Source organism: Castor canadensis, chromosome 11, assembly GCF_047511655.1.
Source record: "Castor canadensis chromosome 11, mCasCan1.hap1v2, whole genome shotgun sequence".
Lineage (NCBI taxonomy): Eukaryota > Metazoa > Chordata > Mammalia > Rodentia > Castoridae > Castor > Castor canadensis.
Genome location: NC_133396.1, coordinates 18953083 through 18973086, shown reverse-complemented (window position 1 = coordinate 18973086; position 20004 = coordinate 18953083). Strand labels below are relative to the sequence as shown.

The following is a 20004-nucleotide window of genomic DNA, read 5'->3' as shown; positions in this document are numbered from 1 at the left end:
CACAAACTATTTGCCCAGGGGGCTTCACACCACCATCCCCCTGATCTCTGCCTCCTGAATAGCTAGGATTACAGGTGTGAGCCACCGGTACCCAGCCGCAACCATAATTTTAAGAAGGAGTGCGCTGCTCCTGGAGGCACACAATACCAGATTGATGCATGGAGTGGACAGAACAAGCTCCTATTCCATCTCCCTGCTCCAAAAATCTATTTAATATATTGTCCTTGGATAGAGGACGTATCAGATATTAAACTGATAAGAACAGAAACTACACTTGATGTTAGCCAAAAGGCCAAAAAGCGATGGATACTTTTTTGTGTGTGTGCAGTTCTGGGGATCAATCCCAGGGCCTTGCACATGCTAGGCAAGCACTCTACCACTGAGCCGTATCCTCAGTCACAACATTTTTCCATATTTGTTTGATATATATCACTTAAAAATAATCTAAAGATAATAATTTGCACACACATGGACCCTAAGTAATTCAGGAAGCACCTCCAATAATTGCTCCTGAATAAAAGCATTCAGGACTCTGGAATTTTTTCTCATGATGCTATTTAAACAATAAACCAGCAGATGGTGATAGAGAATAATTCGAACTAACAGTTCTGATTTTATTTATTTATTTTTGGTGTTATCGGGATTTAAACTCAGTTCCTTGACACTTGAGCCACTCCTCTAACTCACATTTCTGGTTTTAAATGCTAGTGGTCAGAGTGCTTATTTCACCTTTTATTAGCCTATTCAGTTATGACAAATTATGCTTAAGGCTTCTTTGGGAATGTGTTAATGACTGACTTAATGGAATGCTCCTAAAGACTATAATCTTTCAAAAATATTGAGCTAACTTTAAGTGGTCTTTTTATCAATAATATTAATCCAATATTACTATTTGAAATAAGAACCATATTTTGTCCCATTATAACTAAAATGTATTTTCTTCTAAGAACTAATCTAAAATAACTAAGAGACAAGTCCAACTAAGTTTTCAGCATTTTATTAGCAAGCAGGGAAGCTTATGATGGATAATGTTTTCCTTTTTATCTATTTTGTAGTATTCCTTTGTTTGGTGGGAAAGCTAAGGGAACTAGGAATATACAGATGATCCTCTTAGAAGTGCTGTAGTATTTTTCCAAATTTTGTCCTTTTCTTTCCATGGGGCATAACTCAATTCCCTTTGTTTATCCCAACATTTTTAAGCTTCATATTTTTTCAACATTATCAGTATCTACCCAGGTGTTGGAAAAGATTTCACACACACACACACACACACACACACCCTGGCTCCTATTTTAGGAATGTCAGGAACTAAGCATGGTGGAAAATGTTGTTAGCATGCTCAGTTTCAGAAAGTATACATGAAAGGAGTCATAATGGATTTGAGACTAATGAATTCATATGTTTTAGAAATGATAGTATTCAAATACTTTAAATGTTAGGCATTAGTTTAACATTTGTTATGCAATAAAATTTTCTCTTTCCTTAGAGAAAACAATTTAATTAGTATATGGAATAATGGAAAAGGAATTCCTGTTGTTGAACACAAAGTTGAGAAGATGTTTGTCCCAGCTCTCATCTTTGGACAACTCTTAACTTCTAGTAACTATGACGATGATGAAAAGAAAGTGACAGGTAGAGTATCAAGAGAAAATAAAGAGCTTATTTGTTGCTGGGAAAAAGTACCACATCTTTTAATGCCTATCTGTGGCATGAAGGTTAAATACAGGAATAAACTTCTATAATTAAATAAAAATAAGGGAATAAAACTCTGTAATTGAATAATTTTGCCAATAGCTAAGAAATAAAATTGTTGATGAGATAACAATAAAACAGTGTTATGTTTATTTGTCTAGGTGGTCGAAATGGCTATGGAGCCAAATTGTGTAACATATTCAGTACCAAATTTACTGTGGAAACAGCAAGTAGAGAATATAAGAAAATGTTCAAACAGGCAAGTAAATAGATAACATGTGCCTTGATTATAAATTGTAGTATAGTCATTTATAATGACATTAATGTTTTGTTTAACATAATTTGTAAGATATTAAATCATGGGAAGTTGCTCTTGACATATACTAGGTTATTTTTCAGAATTACACATTTGTATTAGTTCTAGTTTGCGAAATGATTTGTTTTTCATGTTCCCTATTCTTTACTTCCTTAGACATGGATGGATAACATGGGGAGAGCTGGTGAGATGGAACTCAAGCCCTTTAGTGGAGAAGATTATACATGTATCACCTTCCAGCCTGATTTATCTAAGTTTAAAATGCAAAGCCTAGACAAAGATATTGTTGCACTGATGGTTAGAAGAGCATATGATATTGCTGGATCCACTAAAGATGTCAAAGTCTTTCTTAATGGAAATAAGCTGCCCGTGAGTATTTTCCTGAGTATTGAAGATACAAGGGAATTTGTGATAATTGTCGATTGCAAAATTGACTTTTTTTTCTTCCCAAATATTTTTCCTATCACTTTTCAGGTATGTTTCTGAAAAGAGACTAGACTATCACTTTTTTTTTTTTTTGGATAGGGTTTGAACTCAGGGTTTTGCCCTTGGTACTCTCCCACTTGAGCCACACCTCCAGTCCATTATGCTTTGGTTATTTTGGAGATAGGGTCTCAAGAACTAATTGCCTGGACTAGCCTTGAATCTTAATCCTTCTGATCTCAGCCCCCCGGGTTGCTAGATAACAGGTGTCAGCTACTGGTGCCTGGCTCACACTTTTTTTCAAATCTGCTCATTTTAAATTTACTGAAGGAATTTCTTTCTCAAAGAAATACTCAAATACTTTTGTGCCTTTCTTTAAGTGATCATTCTTCTAGCCCATCCATGAACATAATTTCATTAGCTTTTAAAAATTCTCAGACTTATTTTTTCTTTGTTTTTATAAGGGTTTTTGTTTTTAAATGCCATTACCTTAATTCCTTTAATACAGGTGAAAGGATTCCGTAGTTATGTGGATATGTATTTGAAGGATAAATTAGATGAAACTGGCAACCCATTGAAAGTAATACATGAGCAAGTAAACCACAGATGGGAAGTGTGTTTAACAATGAGTGAAAAAGGCTTTCAGCAAATTAGTTTTGTCAACAGCATTGCTACTTCCAAGGTAATTTTTATAACGTTCTTGCTGTTTTTAATAAATATGAAATAGACTTAAATATTTGACAACCTTGATTTAAAGAAGCTAAATCACATTTTTTGTTATTATAATTTTAAGAACACTTTTATGCTTTGGTATTTTTTTCTTCATTAGGGTGGTAGACATGTTGATTATGTAGCTGATCAGATTGTGAGTAAACTTGTTGATGTAGTGAAGAAGAAGAACAAGGGTGGTGTTGCAGTGAAAGCACATCAGGTATGGTATATTAGTAGTTTTCTTTTTTCTAAAGTCAAGGAAGAAAAAAGACTAAATGAAGCATGAGGACATTTTAGTGACTGTCTCAACTTTTATTGCAGGTGAAAAATCACATGTGGATTTTTGTGAATGCCTTAATTGAAAACCCAACATTTGACTCTCAGACAAAAGAAAATATGACTTTACAAGCCAAGAGCTTTGGGTCAACATGTCAATTAAGTGAAAAATTCATCAAAGCTGTGAGTACTGAAAAGAAAATGAAAATAGAAATACCCTACTTTATTTTTCATTATCTTTCTCTGCTTTGTAGAAACAATGATTACTCCCATGCTGCACTTTTCCAAGTCCTCCCAATCTGTTTTTTTGTTGTGTTTCCCCCCACTTTGGGGTGTGTGTGTGTGTGTGTGTTTTGTTTGTTTTTGTTTTTTTGACAGGGTCTCACTATGTAGTCCAGGCTGGTCTCAAACTTACTATATAACCCAGGCCCCCAGCTGTGATCTTCCTACCTTAGCCACCCAAGTGCTAGATTTGTAGGCATTTTACCCCACCAGGCCCCAATCTGAAAAGGAAGTAAAAAATGGCTTTTTCACTAGTCTTACCAGGGACTTTGTTACCATTAACATATTTCCTAAGTATATACAGACTTCATACTCAAAACTCATACAAGAAACTTCTACTCCCTAACAAACAAAACTATTTCCTGTCTTAGTTAAAAAGCCCCAGCCAACCACTAGGTTACATAAACAATAAAAATGGAACCTTCTCTCGATCTCCCCTCTTTTTTTTTTTTTTTTTTTGTTAAAGCAGCACTAGGGTTTGAACTCACAATAGGCAGGTACTCTTACTGCTTGAGCCACTATCACCAGCCCCTATATTTGAGATAGGGTCTGAAGAACTAATTGCCTCAAGGCTGGCTTAAAACCATGATCCTCCTGATGTTCTCTGCCTCCTGAGTAGCAAGGATTACTGGCATGCACTGGGTTATCCTCCCCTTTTTTAACTTACTGGAGAAAAATCATTTTTTATATAACCTTCCACCATTCCCTCTTTTCTAGATGACTAAATAGATTCCTAACCTTTTTTTTTTTTAATTAGCATACATTAATAGTATGATGGGATTTCATTGTGATACTTCATACATGGTGTATAATATACTTTGAACAAGTTCACCCCCTCCATTATTCTTAACTTTCATGTTGTTTCATTCAATTGTTTTTGTAATACCCAGGGAGTTTTGTTGTGACATTTCCATATATGCATGTATTGTACCCCACTTTAGTTCATCCCCTCCATTATTCTCCCTCTTCCCCCACTCTCCTTTTTAAAATGACTTTGACAAGTTTCAATATTCCGTAGTCATACATGTGTAGAAAGTACATCAACCATATTCTCCCTCCTTTACTCTCCTCATTTACCCTCCCCCTCCTGCTAGTACCCTTTCCTTACCCTGACCTGTTTTACATTCCTGTCCTTCATTGTTTGTCTATTCATTGTTCAGTGGAGTTTTTGCCTTGGTGTTTTACCTGTAAATATATTGTACTTTAATCAGTCTAACCCCCTTTATTGCTCTTCCTTACCTTTTCCCCCTGCCCTGTAATCAACAAATGAACGTATTTCTGTCTTCACTCTCTTGAATCTTTCTTTCAATGACTTCCACTCAAGAAAAGTCCAAATTCCATTTTCTTAGAAAAGCTTTTACTCTGACCCTGCAGTTAAATTGGTTCTAATATAACATTGAGTCTGCATTATTCACTTTTCAAGTGAAAAGTTTGCTAGATAACTCTTCATTACACTTGTAACTTCTTATTTATGTCTTCCATATTATACCTTAAACTCTATGAGGACAGAAGTTCCATGACTAATTTAACCATTGTATTTCCAACAAGTAACTCAGTGCCTAGCACATATAAGTACATAGAAAATATTTATTGAATGAATGAGCCAAAAGGAACCAGCTCCCTTACTGGTAATAACCTAACATAACAAGATCCAGAAACTATTGTGCCATCTCTATCCAGAAATTACTGTTCTACCTCTTGTCGATCTTTGTATTATTTTTATTTTCTTAAGGACTCATTTGTATTCTAGATTTGATAGAACCCTTCTTCCCTAAAATTAATCTTATTGTTTTCAGGCAATTGGCTGTGGTATTGTAGAAAGCATACTAAACTGGGTGAAGTTTAAGGCCCAAGTCCAGTTAAACAAGAAGTGTTCTGCTGTAAAACATAATAGAATCAAGGGAATTCCCAAACTAGATGATGCCAATGATGCAGGTACACATTTAATGTTTCCAAATTTGACTCTTCTACTTCAGTTGCATTATTCATTAACAGCATATTTCCCTTTGGAATTTAATGTTTAACAGAATAACTGTTAAAAATCATCCTATTCTCTGTTGTTGAACATTTAGGTCATTTCCAATTTTGGGCCATTACAAATAATGTTGATGATTTAGGTAGGGGAGATACAAAGCAAGAATGTTCATATAATGATCTGTTAACCTAGCAAATATTTTTAATATGATCAAATGAAAAAAACTTGCAAGATACATATTCCAAGGTTCAAGTGTATGCCTGAAACCATGAGTTTCAAACCTATTATACCACTTTTTTTGTTATACATGCATAAACTATGATAAAGGCACAGTAAGAAATAAACAATAACTAATAATAAAATAGAATAATTATAACAATATATGGTGATACATTATTGAATCTTATTATACTGTGCTCACTGTCTTATGATGTGAGACACTAACAGTGCTTATGTGATAAGTGATGTGAATGATGTTGGTATTGTGATTTAGTCTTTAGCTACTACATAAATATTATTTGAGCACAAATTAGGATGCCATAATCAAGGCAGCTACTACTAAATGACTAATAAGTAGACAGTGTATGCAGTATGGACACAGTGAACAAAGTAATGATTCATGTCCCAGGTGGGATTGTGTGAGGTTTTTATCATACTACTAAGAACTGTATACAATTCAAAACTCATGATTTGTTTATTTCTGGAGTTTTCCATTTCATATTTTTGAACTGTAGTTGATTGAGAGTAACTGAAACTGCAGAAACCATGGATACAGGGAGACTACTGTATTTTTTATTTGCTATGAATTTTAACTAAAATATGTATCTAATTATCATTCTATTTTAATGGAACTAAGCCAACTTGTTATACGCATTATAATTTTTGTCACTATAACGCCGTTAACAAGCATGTCTGAATTTAGTATATTTGAAGTTGAGCTAAATGTGCTAAAATTAACTTGTGTATTTTTATTTTAGGAAGCCGAAACTCCACCGAGTGTACACTTATCCTGACTGAGGGAGACTCAGCCAAGACTTTGGCTGTTTCAGGCCTTGGTGTAGTTGGGAGAGACAAATATGGGGTTTTCCCTCTTAGAGGAAAGATACTCAATGTCCGAGAAGCTTCTCATAAGCAGGTAGAATACAAAACTATTTTTAGAATCTAAATCTAGGCCTGGGAATGTAGCTCAGGAGAATAGTGCTTGCCTAGTGTGCACAAGGCCCTGGGTTTAATCTCTAGCACCACAAAAAAAGGAAAAATATTTAAATCTAGTTTATAATGCAGGACTCCATGCTTGTATTTCATGCCCTTATTGGGCATTTTGAAATATATCTTAGGTTGCTGTTATTTTAAGAAATTGGGTATGCTTATCATACACAAAGCCCAAAGCCCTGGGATTAATCCCTACAACACACACACACACACACACACACACACACACACACACACACACACGGTACATCATAGCATATCTTAATAGACCTTTGTCTATTCAAATGTAATTCAAAATACTATAGTAGAGTTCAATAAAAACCCAAGCAACATATTCTGTTAAATTTCTTTGTTCTTTTCAAATTTATAAACAAAACATTATTCATTTTTGGTATATAATTATGTTCATTTCAGATAATGGAAAATGCAGAAATTAACAATATCATTAAGATTGTGGGTCTTCAGTACAAGAAAAACTATGAAGATGAAGATTCATTGAAGACTCTTCGTTACGGGAAGATAATGATTATGACAGATCAGGTCAGATTTGTTTATTTTAGGTTGTAAACTAAATTAAGCATGCTTTGTGCTTTTTGAGATAGGGTCTCACTATGTTGCCTATACTAGTCTCAAATTTATGGGCTCATGATCCTCCTTCCTCAGTTTCTGTAGTAGCTCAGCCTATATGTGCATGTACAAGCCAACACACCTTACCTAAGTACGTTTTATTATTGTCACATTGGTTTCCTGTCATAAAAAAGTATTTAACTAGGAGCTTTATTCATTATCTCTACCCTACCCAACATCTAATCAAACATGCTTCTATCATATATATTACATATATATATATAGGCTAAGTTTATTTTAAACAGACTTTTTTTGTTTTTATTTGAGACAGGATCTCACTATGACCCTAGACTATCCTTGAACTTGATTTCCCTGCCTCCAGCTCGTGAGTCTGGAATAGGCCTGTACCCATACCCAGGAAACAGTCTATTTTGGTTTTTTTTTTTTAAATTCCTATAGAAAAATTTTTTAGAAATTATCAGTAGGTCGATCATAATTTGTGTGTGTGTGTGTGTGTGTGTGTGTGTGTGTGTGTGTGATACTGGGAGTTGAACTCTGAGCCTCATTAAGCAGAAACTTTACTTTTTAGCCATTCCACTAGCCCTTTTTGTGGATATTTTTGAGATAGGGTCTCACTTTATGCCTGGACTGGACTGCAGTCCTCCTGTATGTGCTTCCCAGTGTGAACTTTTTAACTGGGCTGGCCTTGAACCGTAATCCTCCTGATCTCCATCTCCTGAGTACTATGATTACAGGCTTGAGCCACCCCAACTTGCCAATAGTAGTTTTTTAGTTTCTGGATAATCTCTTTGTTGCTTTGGCTTTTCAAATATTTCTAGGACCAAGACGGTTCTCATATCAAAGGCTTGCTGATTAATTTTATCCATCACAACTGGCCCTCTCTTCTGCGACATCGTTTTCTAGAGGAATTTATCACTCCCATTGTAAAGGTATACTAATTTCAAAGATACAGTCCTGGATATATGTATAAACCCCAGTGATATATGATGGTATAAAAGGGAGCCCATAGTGCTCAAAGCCACAACAATGCTTTCTTTATGATAGGTATCTAAAAACAAGCAAGAAATGGCATTCTATAGCCTTCCTGAATTTGAAGAATGGAAGAGTTCTACTCCAAATCATAAAAAATGGAAAGTCAAATATTACAAAGGTTTGTAATGAAAGCCATATAGAAATTCTCAATTTTGTTAGGTATCATTGTACAAGATTATACGGAATAACTTGGCAATTTTTATTTTGTAGGTTTGGGCACCAGCACATCAAAGGAAGCTAAGGAGTACTTTGCAGATATGAAAAGACATCGTATCCAATTCAAATATTCTGGGCCTGACGATGATGCTGCAATCAGTCTGGTAAATTTGAGTTGTATTTTATATATGCATTCAAGTTTAATAAATCACTTCATTAGCTAGTCAATTACAGCATTTAAACTTTTATGAGTATTTTATAAAATAGAATGTTTGTAGTAAGCATATTCCACAGAAGGAAGCAGGTATTTTTAAAAACATGATTTTTGTTGTTCTTACAGAAGAGGTATTTAGGAACCTATTAGTACCAGTGACATCTTTTTCATCTTCTAATTTGTAGGCCTTTAGCAAAAAACAGATAGATGATCGAAAGGAATGGTTAACTAATTTCATGGAGGACAGAAGACAACGGAAGTTACTTGGCCTTCCTGAGGTAAAAATTTTAAATATATCCCATGAAATTTTCCATTCAATAGACCTTCTAGGATTGATATAGCAAATTAAACTTACTAAATAGCAAGTCTTCAGTACAAAATTCAATGTAATAACTATAGTCATGTACCACATAACTGATGGACCATAGATTCACGACTGGTCCTGTGATGTTATAAAGCAGCTGTGAAATGTCTTATCACCCTGTAATAGATCCCTAAAGTCATAGGGCAAAGCATTACTCATGTGTTTGTGGTAGTGCTAGCATAAACAAAGCTCCTGCGCTGCTAGTCATATAAAAGTATAGCACATGCAATTGTGTATAGTACATACTACTTGATAATAAAAGTCATACTAGTTTATGTATTTATTATAGCATAGTTTTTAATCATCACTTTAGATAAAATTTTAATCTAAAATTTAGGGCTGGAGGTGTAACTCAAACACTTGAGCCACTCCATGCTAGCTAGCTCTTTATTTTTATCAGTGGTACTAGGGTTTGTAGCCTTTGTGCTTTGGTTAATTTTTGAGATAGGGTCTTGCTTTAGGGTAGGCTGACCTGGATTATGCTTTCCCATGTAGCTAGGATGATAGGTGTGTGCACTGAACCTTGATCCTCATGATCTCTGCCTACCAGGTAGCTAGGATTACAGGTTTGAGCCACCACTTCTGGCCCTAATAATACATTTCTCAGAACATACCCCTAATTGGTAAATGATTCCTGATTCTTACTTATACTACTGCATAAGTGTATCAACTTGAAAAAACGTGATAAAAGCAACACACTTTTTTTTGGCAGTTTTGGGGTTTGAACTCAAGCCTTCATGCTTGCTAGGCAGGCACTCTACTGCTGAGTCACTCTGCTAGTCCAGCAGTGCACTTTTTGTCTAACTGCAGCAATTAAGTTTACCTTTAAAACAAAATAATTCTGCTTAATTATATTTTTGAGGGACTTTAGAGTTGTCATAGAAGTGATATATCTGATTTGTTTTATTTTTATGTTAAGCATTGTTATGACCAGTGTTTTATTTTAAGCTACATCATATGATACTATCTTTGGTCCCTTAGGATTATTTATATGGACAAGCTACCACCTACCTGACGTACAATGACTTCATAAACAAGGAACTTATCCTTTTCTCAAATTCTGATAATGAGAGATCTATCCCATCTATGGTAGATGGTAAGTTCTAATTTGTTAGTCTGTTTTTATCTTATAATGGAAATCAATGCCTAGAAATGGTTGGATTGAAAGTTCTAATGATTGCCTTTCTTTCATTTTAAAGGTTTGAAACCAGGTCAGAGAAAAGTTTTGTTTACTTGTTTCAAAAGAAATGATAAGCGAGAAGTAAAGGTTGCCCAGTTAGCTGGATCAGTGGCAGAAATGTCATCTTATCATCATGGTGAGGTAAACACAATCTATAATATTTCCAGAAAGCATTATAGCAGAAATAATTGGAACATCATTCTCCAAACGCATTTGGTGCAAGTATAAACTGCTATATCCATAGTAAAGAACATTTTGATAAAATCTGTCATAAACTATAAAATGTGATTACTTTTTGAATTCTATTTCTAGAAATATTTCTGTAAGGATCTGTGTTCATAGGTATTTTGTGATGTTAAAATTCAGCATCCAATGTGACCATTCATTGTTATAAATTTTGACATATGTATGAAACAAGTAACATAATTTAAATAAAATTGTGGGCATGAGCACTGAATAATGTGCATGGTCTGTCTATTGGCAGGAGAATACTTAAAAGTCTAGAAGGACACACCCCCAAATTGCTCACTTTCATTAATCCTAGAAATTGGAAAGGGCAACTTTCTATATTATATATGTGTGAATTATTTGGCTTTACACTAATGCGTATTCCTTTTTTTAATTTTTCATGATTGCTATGCTTTTTTGCATTCATTATGTAAAATAATTTTTAAACACTAGATTGCCTCTAAGTTTCTGTTCATTTAAATGGGATGGTTGTCTTATTTATTGCTTTAAATCAAAGTATAGTGGGAACTCAGTAAATATTTACCCAACAAACATTTGTTGAATGCTTACCTTAAATCAGATATAGAAAGATAAATTAAATATGTTTTTAGGTAATCACAATTTAGCCAGAAGACTAACACACACACATTATAGTCTAAAGCTGACACATGCTAGAGTAGAAATGAGCAAAGTACTATGACACAAAGGTGAAAGTATTTCATTTTGCTGAGTGTAAAGAAAGGAACTATTCCTTCAAAGTTGAGGATTTAATAGGTAGAAATTGTTGGAAAGCAAAAGCCTTCCAAGGTTAGACTTGGAAACAGAAGTCTTGGGTTTAGGTACTACTTCTGCTATCTATCTGGGAAAAATCACTATAAAATTTAATAAGCACATGGTATGGTTTAGTCATAATAATGGATATGTATTATGAAAAACCTTTGGTTGAACTAATGAATTTTTCCACCTCCAGATGTCACTAATGATGACCATCATCAATTTGGCTCAGAATTTTGTGGGGAGCAATAATCTGAACCTCTTGCAGCCCATTGGTCAGTTTGGTACCAGGCTGCATGGTGGCAAGGATTCTGCTAGTCCTCGATACATCTTTACAATGCTCAGGTGAATATTCATTCAGTTTCTAGTGACTGCCACGTCCAGTTTTGAAGCAATTCGAGACCAAAATGTAAAACTTCAGTTAATTAGGAAATACTGGCATCTAGTGGGCAGAGGCCAGGGATGCTGCTACACACATCCTACAGCACACAAGTCAGATCCTCATTACAAAGAATTGTCCAGCCCAAAATGTCAGTGGTGCCAAGGCTGAAAAACATTAAGGCAGAGTTTGTGTCCTAAATAAAGAAAACTTTGGCTTGGCATGGTGGTGCCCGTAATTCCAGAACTCAAGAGGATTGCAAGTTCGAGGTCATCCTGGCTATCTAGAGAGTTAGAGACTAGTGTGTACATAGTGAGAACCTGTCTTAAAACACACACATAAGAAAGCTGTCACTCTTCCTAAATATCACATTTGAAATGTTATTAAGTCCCTAGACTTAATAACATTAAGTATGTTACGAATGGTCAGTTTTCAGCTCTCTTCTTCAGTCTTTCAGCAGCATTTAACACAGTTATTAATCACTATCTTCTTTGAAACTCTTCTTTATTTGGCCTCTATGACCTCGGACTGATGGTTTTCCCCTGCCTTATTACCCTTCTTTGGTGTGGCCTTCTTTCCCACCTGGCCTGGCCCAGAGCTCCTTTATCAGGTCTCTTTCTACTGTCTATATTCACTTTGCAAATGATGTCCAATCCATCTAGTCTCATAGTTTTAAATCTCCAGTTCTGACTCCTCCCCTGAGCTCTAAACCTATATATCTGACTGCCCTCTCAACATTTCTCACTTGGATATCTAATAAGTGTCTCAAATATAACTCTAAAACCAAATCCTTAGTTTTCCTGTCATTGTAGATGAAATACCATTCTTCTGATTGCTCAGGCTAAAAGTCTTGGACTCACCATTGATTCTTTTTTCTTTTATTTGGGAGGGGACGGTGGGCAGTACCAAGGATTGAACTCAGGGTCTCAGGCCTACTATACTAGGGAGGCACTCTACTCCTTTAGCCCCTCCCCCAGACATTTTTTTGCTTGGGTAATTTTTGAGATAGGATCTCACGAACTGTTTGCCTGGTCTGGCTTTGAACTGCGATGCCTCCTGATCTCTGCCCTCTGAGTAGCTAGGATTGCAGTCATGAGCCATGGGTGCCTGGCTGGTTTTGTTTTCTTGAGACAAGATCTCACTATGTAGCCCAGGCTGACCTTGAACTCAAAATCTTCCTGCCTCTTCAAATGCTGGGATTATAGGTGTGTGCCATCATGCCTGACTCTTGGTACTTTAGGTTACTCTCTCCTACTTTCGTTTTCTTATTCTGAGTTTTTTGGTGTTGTGCTTGTGATACTGGGATTTAAACTCAGAGTCTTGTGCTTGCTAGGCAGGTTCTCTACCACTTGAGTCACGCCTCCAGCCATTTTTTTCCTTCATTTACCCTACCACCCTACAAAATGTATGTTTGTCCCCAGGGCCTAGCATTTAGAAAATTCTTAATGAATATTGTTAAATGACTTACTAGTGAACAAGTGAAGCCAAGGTAATTTTCATGTGTAGATTTGGGATAACATGTTCTTTCTATAAAAGTGTCAGACAGTATTTTACAAAATAACATTCTTTGTTTCCTTTAGCCCTTTGGCTCGGTTGTTATTTCCACCAAAAGATGATCACACATTAAAGTTCTTATATGACGACAACCAACGTGTTGAGCCTGAATGGTACATTCCTATTATACCCATGGTGCTAATAAATGGTGCTGAAGGAATTGGAACTGGGTGGTCCTGCAAAATTCCCAACTTTGATGTTCGTGAAGTTGTAAATAACATTAGGCGTTTGATGGATGGAGAAGAACCTTTGCCAATGGTAACTATTCTGTGTGTGTTGGGAACCTCATTTTTCCTCAGGTTCCAATTGACTATATAATTAAAGAGAATGCAAGTATATAAAGTTTATTTCATGCTTTTTATAGTTAGATTTATTGTTGAATATCTTTGTGATTTCTGTCTTTATTATCACATTAAGAAAGAATTCTTTTTTTAAAATGCAAAATTTAGCTTCCAAGTTACAAGAACTTCAAGGGTACAATTGAAGAGCTGGCTTTAAATCAGTATGTGATTAATGGTGAAGTAGCTATTCTTAACTCCACAACCATTGAAATCTCAGAACTTCCCGTCAGAACATGGACTCAGGTAAATAATTGTGGATTTCTTTAGGTTTTATAGTCAGAAGAAAGATTTTTTTGTACTATTGCTATTGACTTCAGAAAACTTCTTACAGAAGAATTATTTCTTTCTTTAGACATACAAAGAACAGGTTCTAGAACCCATGTTGAATGGCACTGAGAAGACACCCCCTCTCATAACAGACTATAGGGAATACCATACAGATACCACAGTGAAGTTTGTTGTGAAGATGACTGAAGAAAAATTAGCAGAGGCAGAAAGAGTTGGATTACACAAAGTCTTCAAACTCCAAACTAGTCTCACCTGCAACTCTATGGTATGTCTTATTTTGTAAGAGATACATATGTTTCTACTTACATTAAAGACTAATATCAATTTTAAAATGATATCTTAGTTTATTTGTATTAAATTTACCGTATTTATTGATTCTTGGCATTAATCTTGTTTTCCTTTTCTCTAGGTGCTTTTTGACCATGTAGGCTGTTTAAAGAAATATGACACAGCATTGGATATTCTCAGAGACTTCTTTGAACTCAGGCTTAAATATTATGGATTAAGAAAAGAATGGCTTCTAGGAATGCTTGGTGCAGAATCAGCTAAACTGAACAATCAGGCTCGCTTTATCTTAGAGAAAATAGATGGCAAAATTATCATTGGTATGTAAACATTTGGTTAGGTATTTAAAGTTTGAGAGATAGCTTTACCTGTAAGGTTTTTTTGTTCTGTGTTTTAAAGTTTTGGGAGGTTTTTTGTTTGTTTACTTTTGGGGTTTTTTTGCTGAAAATAAGCCCTTGTGCATCAAAGCCTTGGGCACGCTAAGCATGTACCCATCACCAAGATAAACTTACAGCTCCCTATATTGAGCGAGTTAAGAAATCAAGATATAGGGCTGGCCGAGTGGCTCAAGTGGTAAAAGTGCCTGTCTACCAAGCATGGGGCCTTGAGTTCAAACCCCAGTATCATCAAAAAAAAAAAAAAAAGGTCAAGCTATAATTGACATTTGAACAGGAAGAAAATTGAGAGTTGGAAGATCTTGTATAAACTAATTGATCACAAGAAGAGATAGTAAGTCAGATAAGAAAGGGAAAAATAGCCAGGTGCTAGTGGCTCACTCAATCCTGGCTACGCAGGAGGCAGAGATCAGGAAAATCACTGTTTGAAGCCAGCCCAGGCAAATAGTTCACAAGACCCTACTTCGAAAAAAAAAATCACAATAAAAGGGCTGGTGGACTAGCTCAAGGTGTAGGTCCTTAAGTTCAAGCCCCAATACAAAAAAAAAAAAAAAAGGGAAAAATCAGGAAGGAAGATTGTAAATGGCTTATAAGTAAAATATGTGCCTAAGAGTGGAAAAAGTCAAGTCATAATGATTTTTTTCCACTCTAAAAATTGCATAAAGAACAAATAAAGGTTTAATAAGAAAGATTAAAATAGCTCAATTCTATAGTAGCAAGTTCTAGAACACAATAGCACAAGTTAATGCTGATTACAAGCTGATTTTCTCATGGTAAGCAAAAATGTTTAGCTTGATAATTATTTGTTTATTCATGCATGTTTAAAAAACTAGCATTGGCACATCAGCCTCCTTATCTCGCAGATACTATTGCTTAAGGCAAAGCTAAAATTAGTGACGTTGGACATGACTTTAAGGGAAAAATGAAAGTTGGGCTCAGCTGTCTAGAATTAGGAAATATAATATGGGTTATCGAGTCTTGAGGTATAAATATAGAGGGTCTAAATGTGTATCTACATCAAGCTAATTGATGAAATGTGGTACTAGAGAACTGTCTAGCTCTCACTGTACCTAAATGTGTAACAAATTGACTGCAGTAGACAGTGAAAGAGATATAGTAAAGGGAATGAATGTATCATAGAGGACATGATTAGGAGAAATCAGTTTTTGGGTGGGTGGCACTAAACACTTGCCTGGTGAAGTATTGAAATAAAAAAAAAAAACCAAGGAGCCATAATGGAAATAGAGGCATATCAAAAGTAAAGGTTTTGATTCTCCTATTGTTTTAAGAGTTATAATTAGATCACAAACTCAAATATGACTTGGTAATTTACATTAACCAGTGGTTTACAGAGAAGATACATCTATATACCAGGATGTACAGATATATGCAAGGCAGAGACAGTTTAATTTCCAGTTTTAATCTTTTAACTTAATGTGGTAAAACCTTTCCTAAATCCTGCTAAATCCCTTTCCTAAAATCTTGCTCAAAACAATTATCTCTGTTTACATTTTTAATAGAAAACAAGCCTAAGAAAGAATTAATTAAAGTTCTGATTCAGAGGGGATATGATTCAGATCCTGTGAAAGCCTGGAAAGAAGCCCAGCAAAAGGTAATTTCTTGGTTAGCACTTTTGTTAGACACCATGTATGTTTTTGTTTCATGTTTTCTATTAATTGTACATTTTAATTCATCCTTTAGGTTCCAGACGAAGAAGAAAATGAAGAAAGTGACAATGACAATGAAAAAAGTGACTCTGTAACAGATTCTGGGCCAACCTTCAACTATCTTCTTGATATGCCCCTTTGGTATCTAACCAAGGAAAAGAAAGATGAACTGTGTAAACAAAGAAAGGAAAAGGTGAGTTGTTGGTATATGTTACTTAATGCTGTTCTAGTGGTAAGAATTAAAACTTAGTTGTGTGCTGCTTGAAAATATTTGTACACATGTATTAACTCAGTTTTCTGGTGATCTTATGAAGGAGCAAGAGTTGGACACATTAAAGAAAAAGAGCCCATCAGATTTGTGGAAAGAAGACTTAGCTGCTTTTATTGAAGAACTGGAGGTACGCACATGTTAAAATTTTTAGTAATGTATAAATGTGTTCCAGCAATGTACCCCTTTGTCAAGAAACTTTACAAGTGACAGTACAGAAAATATATGAGACATAAGGATACATTCCAAAATAATACAGGCCATGCTTGTAATCTCAACACTCAGGAGGCAGGGCAGGAAGAATGTCAAGTTTGAGGTCTACCTAAGCTATAAAGCAGAAGACCCTGTCTCAGAAACACAAGGAGCAGGGAAATAGCTCCCGTAGTAGAGTGCTTGTCTAACGTGCAAAGCCCTGGGTTTAATCCCCAGCACCAAAAAAAAAAAGAGAGAACAGATGATTAAATACTGCCTAAGAAGTTTTCATAGAAAGAGGAAAGGGCAGGAGTTGATTTTTGATAGAATCAAATAGGAAAGATACATTAGGACAGAGAAAATACAGAGAACTTAAATGTGGAAGAACACTACCTCAGTCCCCTAAGACAATTTATTTATTTATTTATTTATTTATTTATTTTAATTGCTCTGATGTGTTCTGGTGTTTTATTTTTTTTTCATTTTTCTTTTATTATTCATATGTGCATACAAGGCTTGGTTCATTTCTCCCCCCTGCCCCCACCCCCTCCCTTACCACCCACTCCGTCCCCTCCCTCTCCCCCCCCCTCAATACCCAGCAGAAACTATTTTGCCCTTATTTCTAATTTTGTTGTAGAGAGAGTATAAGCAATAATAGGAAGGAACAAGGGTTTTTGCTGGTTGAGATAAGGATAGCTATACAGGGCATTGACTCACATTGATTTCCTGTGCGTGGGTGTTACCTTCTAGGTTAATTCTTTTTGATCTAACCTTTTCTCTAGTACCTGTTCCCCTTTTCCTATTGGCCTCAGTTGCTTTAAGGTATCTGCTTTAGTTTCTCTGCATTAAGGGCAACAAATGCTAGCTAGTTTTTTAGGTGTCTTACCTATCCTCACCCCTCCCTTGTGCTCTCGCTTTTATCATGTGCTCATAGTCCAATCCCCTTGTTGTGTTTGCCCTTGATCTAATGTCCACATATGAGGGAGAACATACAATTTTTGGTTTTTTGAGCCAGGCTAACCTCACTCAGAATGATGTTCTCCAATTCCATCCATTTATCAGCTAATGATAACATTTCGTTCTTCTTCATGGCTGCATAAAATTCCATTGTGTATAGATACCACATTTTCTTAATCCATTCATCAGTGCTGGGGCATCTTGGCTGTTTCTATAACTTGGCTATTGTGAATAGTGCCGCAATAAACATGGATGTGCAGGTGCCTCTGGAGTAACAGTCTTTTGGGTATATCCCCAAGAGTGGTATTGCTGGATCAAATGGTAGATCGATGTCCAGCTTTTTAAGTAGCCTCCAAATTTTTTTCCAGAGTGGTTGTACTAGTCTACATTCCCACCAACAGTGTAAGAGGGTTCCTTTTTCCCCACATCCTCGCCAACACCTGTTGGTGGTGGTGTTGCTGATGATGGCTATTCTAACAGGGGTGAGGTGGAATCTTAGAGTGGTTTTAATTTGCATTTCCTTTATTGCTAGAGATGGTGAGCATTTTTTCATGTGTTTTCTGGCCATTTGAATTTCTTCTTTTGAGAAAGTTCTGTTTAGTTCACGTGCCCATTTCTTTATTGGTTCATTAGTTTTGGGAGAATTTAGTTTTTTAAGTTCCCTGTATATTCTGGTTATCAGTCCTTTGTCTGATGTATAGTTGGCAAATATTTTCTCCCACTCTGTGGGTGTTCTCTTCAGTTTAGAGACCATTTCTTTTGATGAACAGAAGCTTTTTAGTTTTATGAGGTCCCATTTATCTATGCTATCTCTTAGTTGCTGTCCCCTAAGCCAATTTAAAAGGACAAAGCCAATTTACTTTCAAGGCTATCCAGTCATAGTTTCAAGAAAACCTTTATTACATAAATCTCTTGAATAGCACTTGTTTCTAACATTCTTTTAATGTAAGAAAAAAAATCTCATTTTATGAATATAACATGCAAATTTATATTACTATACTTCAGTATAGATGTCTAATTCATTATAATCAGTTGATTGGATGAGTGATAATTATATCATACATATATATGAGTCTACAAAGTATGTACATATTTTATCCTTAACACAGTTTCCCCTTTTTATCCTAAGAAAGACTATGTGATAGGATTATTTATAAGACCCAATCTTGACAGGATTCAGTGGCTCAAGTCTATAATCGTAGCTGTTTAGGAAGTAGAAATTAGGAGGATCAAAGTTCAATACTAGTCCAGGCAAAAAGTGAGACTGTATTCCAACCAATAAAGCTGGACACAGTGGCACGTGCCTATCATCCCAGCTTAATAGGATCACAGTCCAGGCCAGCCCCTATTTGAAAAATGCCTAAAGCAAAAAGGGCTGGGGGTGTTGCCCAAGTGGTAGAGCACCTGCCTTAACAAACCTGAGGCCTGGGCTTCAAACCCCAGTACCAACAAAAACAACAAAAAAATCTTCACTGTTGTTGATGGTATAGTTGACTATGGTATAGTTTATCTCAAATTGAAGATGTAACAAATTAAAATCACTTTAATTATTGTCTTTTTTAAATGTTTTAATGTTTTCATTAGCTTATAAACTGGCTTTCATATATCCCTTTTGTAGGTTGTTGAAGCCAAGGAAAAACAAGATGAACAAGTAGTACTTTCTGGGAAAGGGGGAAAAGCAAAGGGAAAAAAAACACAGATGGCTGAGGTTTTGCCTTCTCCACAAGGAAAAAGAGTCATTCCTCAAGTGACTGTAGAGATGAAAGCAGAAGCAGAAAAGAAAATTAAAAAGAAAATTAAGGTAATACTTGAAAACATGAGACATGAGATAATTTAAAAAAAATTCTGCTTAAAATTGGCAAAATTATATTACTAAATTTCTAACCACCATAGTTGGGAATTTATCCTATATCTAACTTGAGCACCTGATCTTTTTAATGCTTAAGTATCTTGAAAAAAATCTTCCTTATACCTTTACTCAGAGCTTCTAACCAAAAGCCAAAGTAAAATATACTCTTTGATCATATTTGTATTTTTGCATGTTTGATTTATATTAGTCCAAACAATAAGGTGGCAGAAATTGAGCTGTGCTTTTTGTTTTTTTATATCTTAACTGTCTTTTAGAGCGAAAGTACGGAGGGAACACCTAAGGAAGATGATATAGAACTAGAAGGCCTAAAACAAAGATTAGAGAAGAAACAGAAAAAAGAACCAGGTATACAACATTTTAGGGAAAATGAAGATTGAATTGTTAG

The 20004-nt window shown here is 35.4% G+C and overlaps 1 protein-coding gene and 1 non-coding gene across 3 annotated transcripts in view; one reads left to right on the top strand and one right to left on the bottom strand.

Annotated features, from left to right (window-relative positions):
- Top2a (DNA topoisomerase II alpha) overlaps positions 1–20004 on the top strand; it is a 28104-nt gene that overhangs the window by 2598 nt on the left and 5502 nt on the right. For both annotated transcript variants that reach the window (XM_020176322.2, XM_074045677.1), the window contains exons 5-29: positions 1487–1632; positions 1854–1951; positions 2165–2377; positions 2940–3113; positions 3261–3362; positions 3464–3601; positions 5497–5635; positions 6653–6810; positions 7302–7427; positions 8294–8404; positions 8520–8625; positions 8718–8827; positions 9063–9155; positions 10223–10337; positions 10441–10562; positions 11620–11768; positions 13383–13614; positions 13806–13940; positions 14050–14250; positions 14395–14590; positions 16186–16277; positions 16367–16525; positions 16647–16730; positions 19368–19550; positions 19874–19964. In XM_020176322.2, the coding sequence (XP_020031911.1) occupies positions 1487–1632; positions 1854–1951; positions 2165–2377; positions 2940–3113; positions 3261–3362; positions 3464–3601; positions 5497–5635; positions 6653–6810; positions 7302–7427; positions 8294–8404; positions 8520–8625; positions 8718–8827; positions 9063–9155; positions 10223–10337; positions 10441–10562; positions 11620–11768; positions 13383–13614; positions 13806–13940; positions 14050–14250; positions 14395–14590; positions 16186–16277; positions 16367–16525; positions 16647–16730; positions 19368–19550; positions 19874–19964 (3473 nt within the window). The remainder of the gene's footprint in view (positions 1–1486; positions 1633–1853; positions 1952–2164; positions 2378–2939; positions 3114–3260; positions 3363–3463; positions 3602–5496; positions 5636–6652; positions 6811–7301; positions 7428–8293; positions 8405–8519; positions 8626–8717; positions 8828–9062; positions 9156–10222; positions 10338–10440; positions 10563–11619; positions 11769–13382; positions 13615–13805; positions 13941–14049; positions 14251–14394; positions 14591–16185; positions 16278–16366; positions 16526–16646; positions 16731–19367; positions 19551–19873; positions 19965–20004) is intronic.
- On the bottom strand, positions 115–304 carry LOC141414202 (U2 spliceosomal RNA). The gene has a single exon (XR_012439280.1). It is a non-coding gene; the product is annotated as a U2 spliceosomal RNA (small nuclear RNA).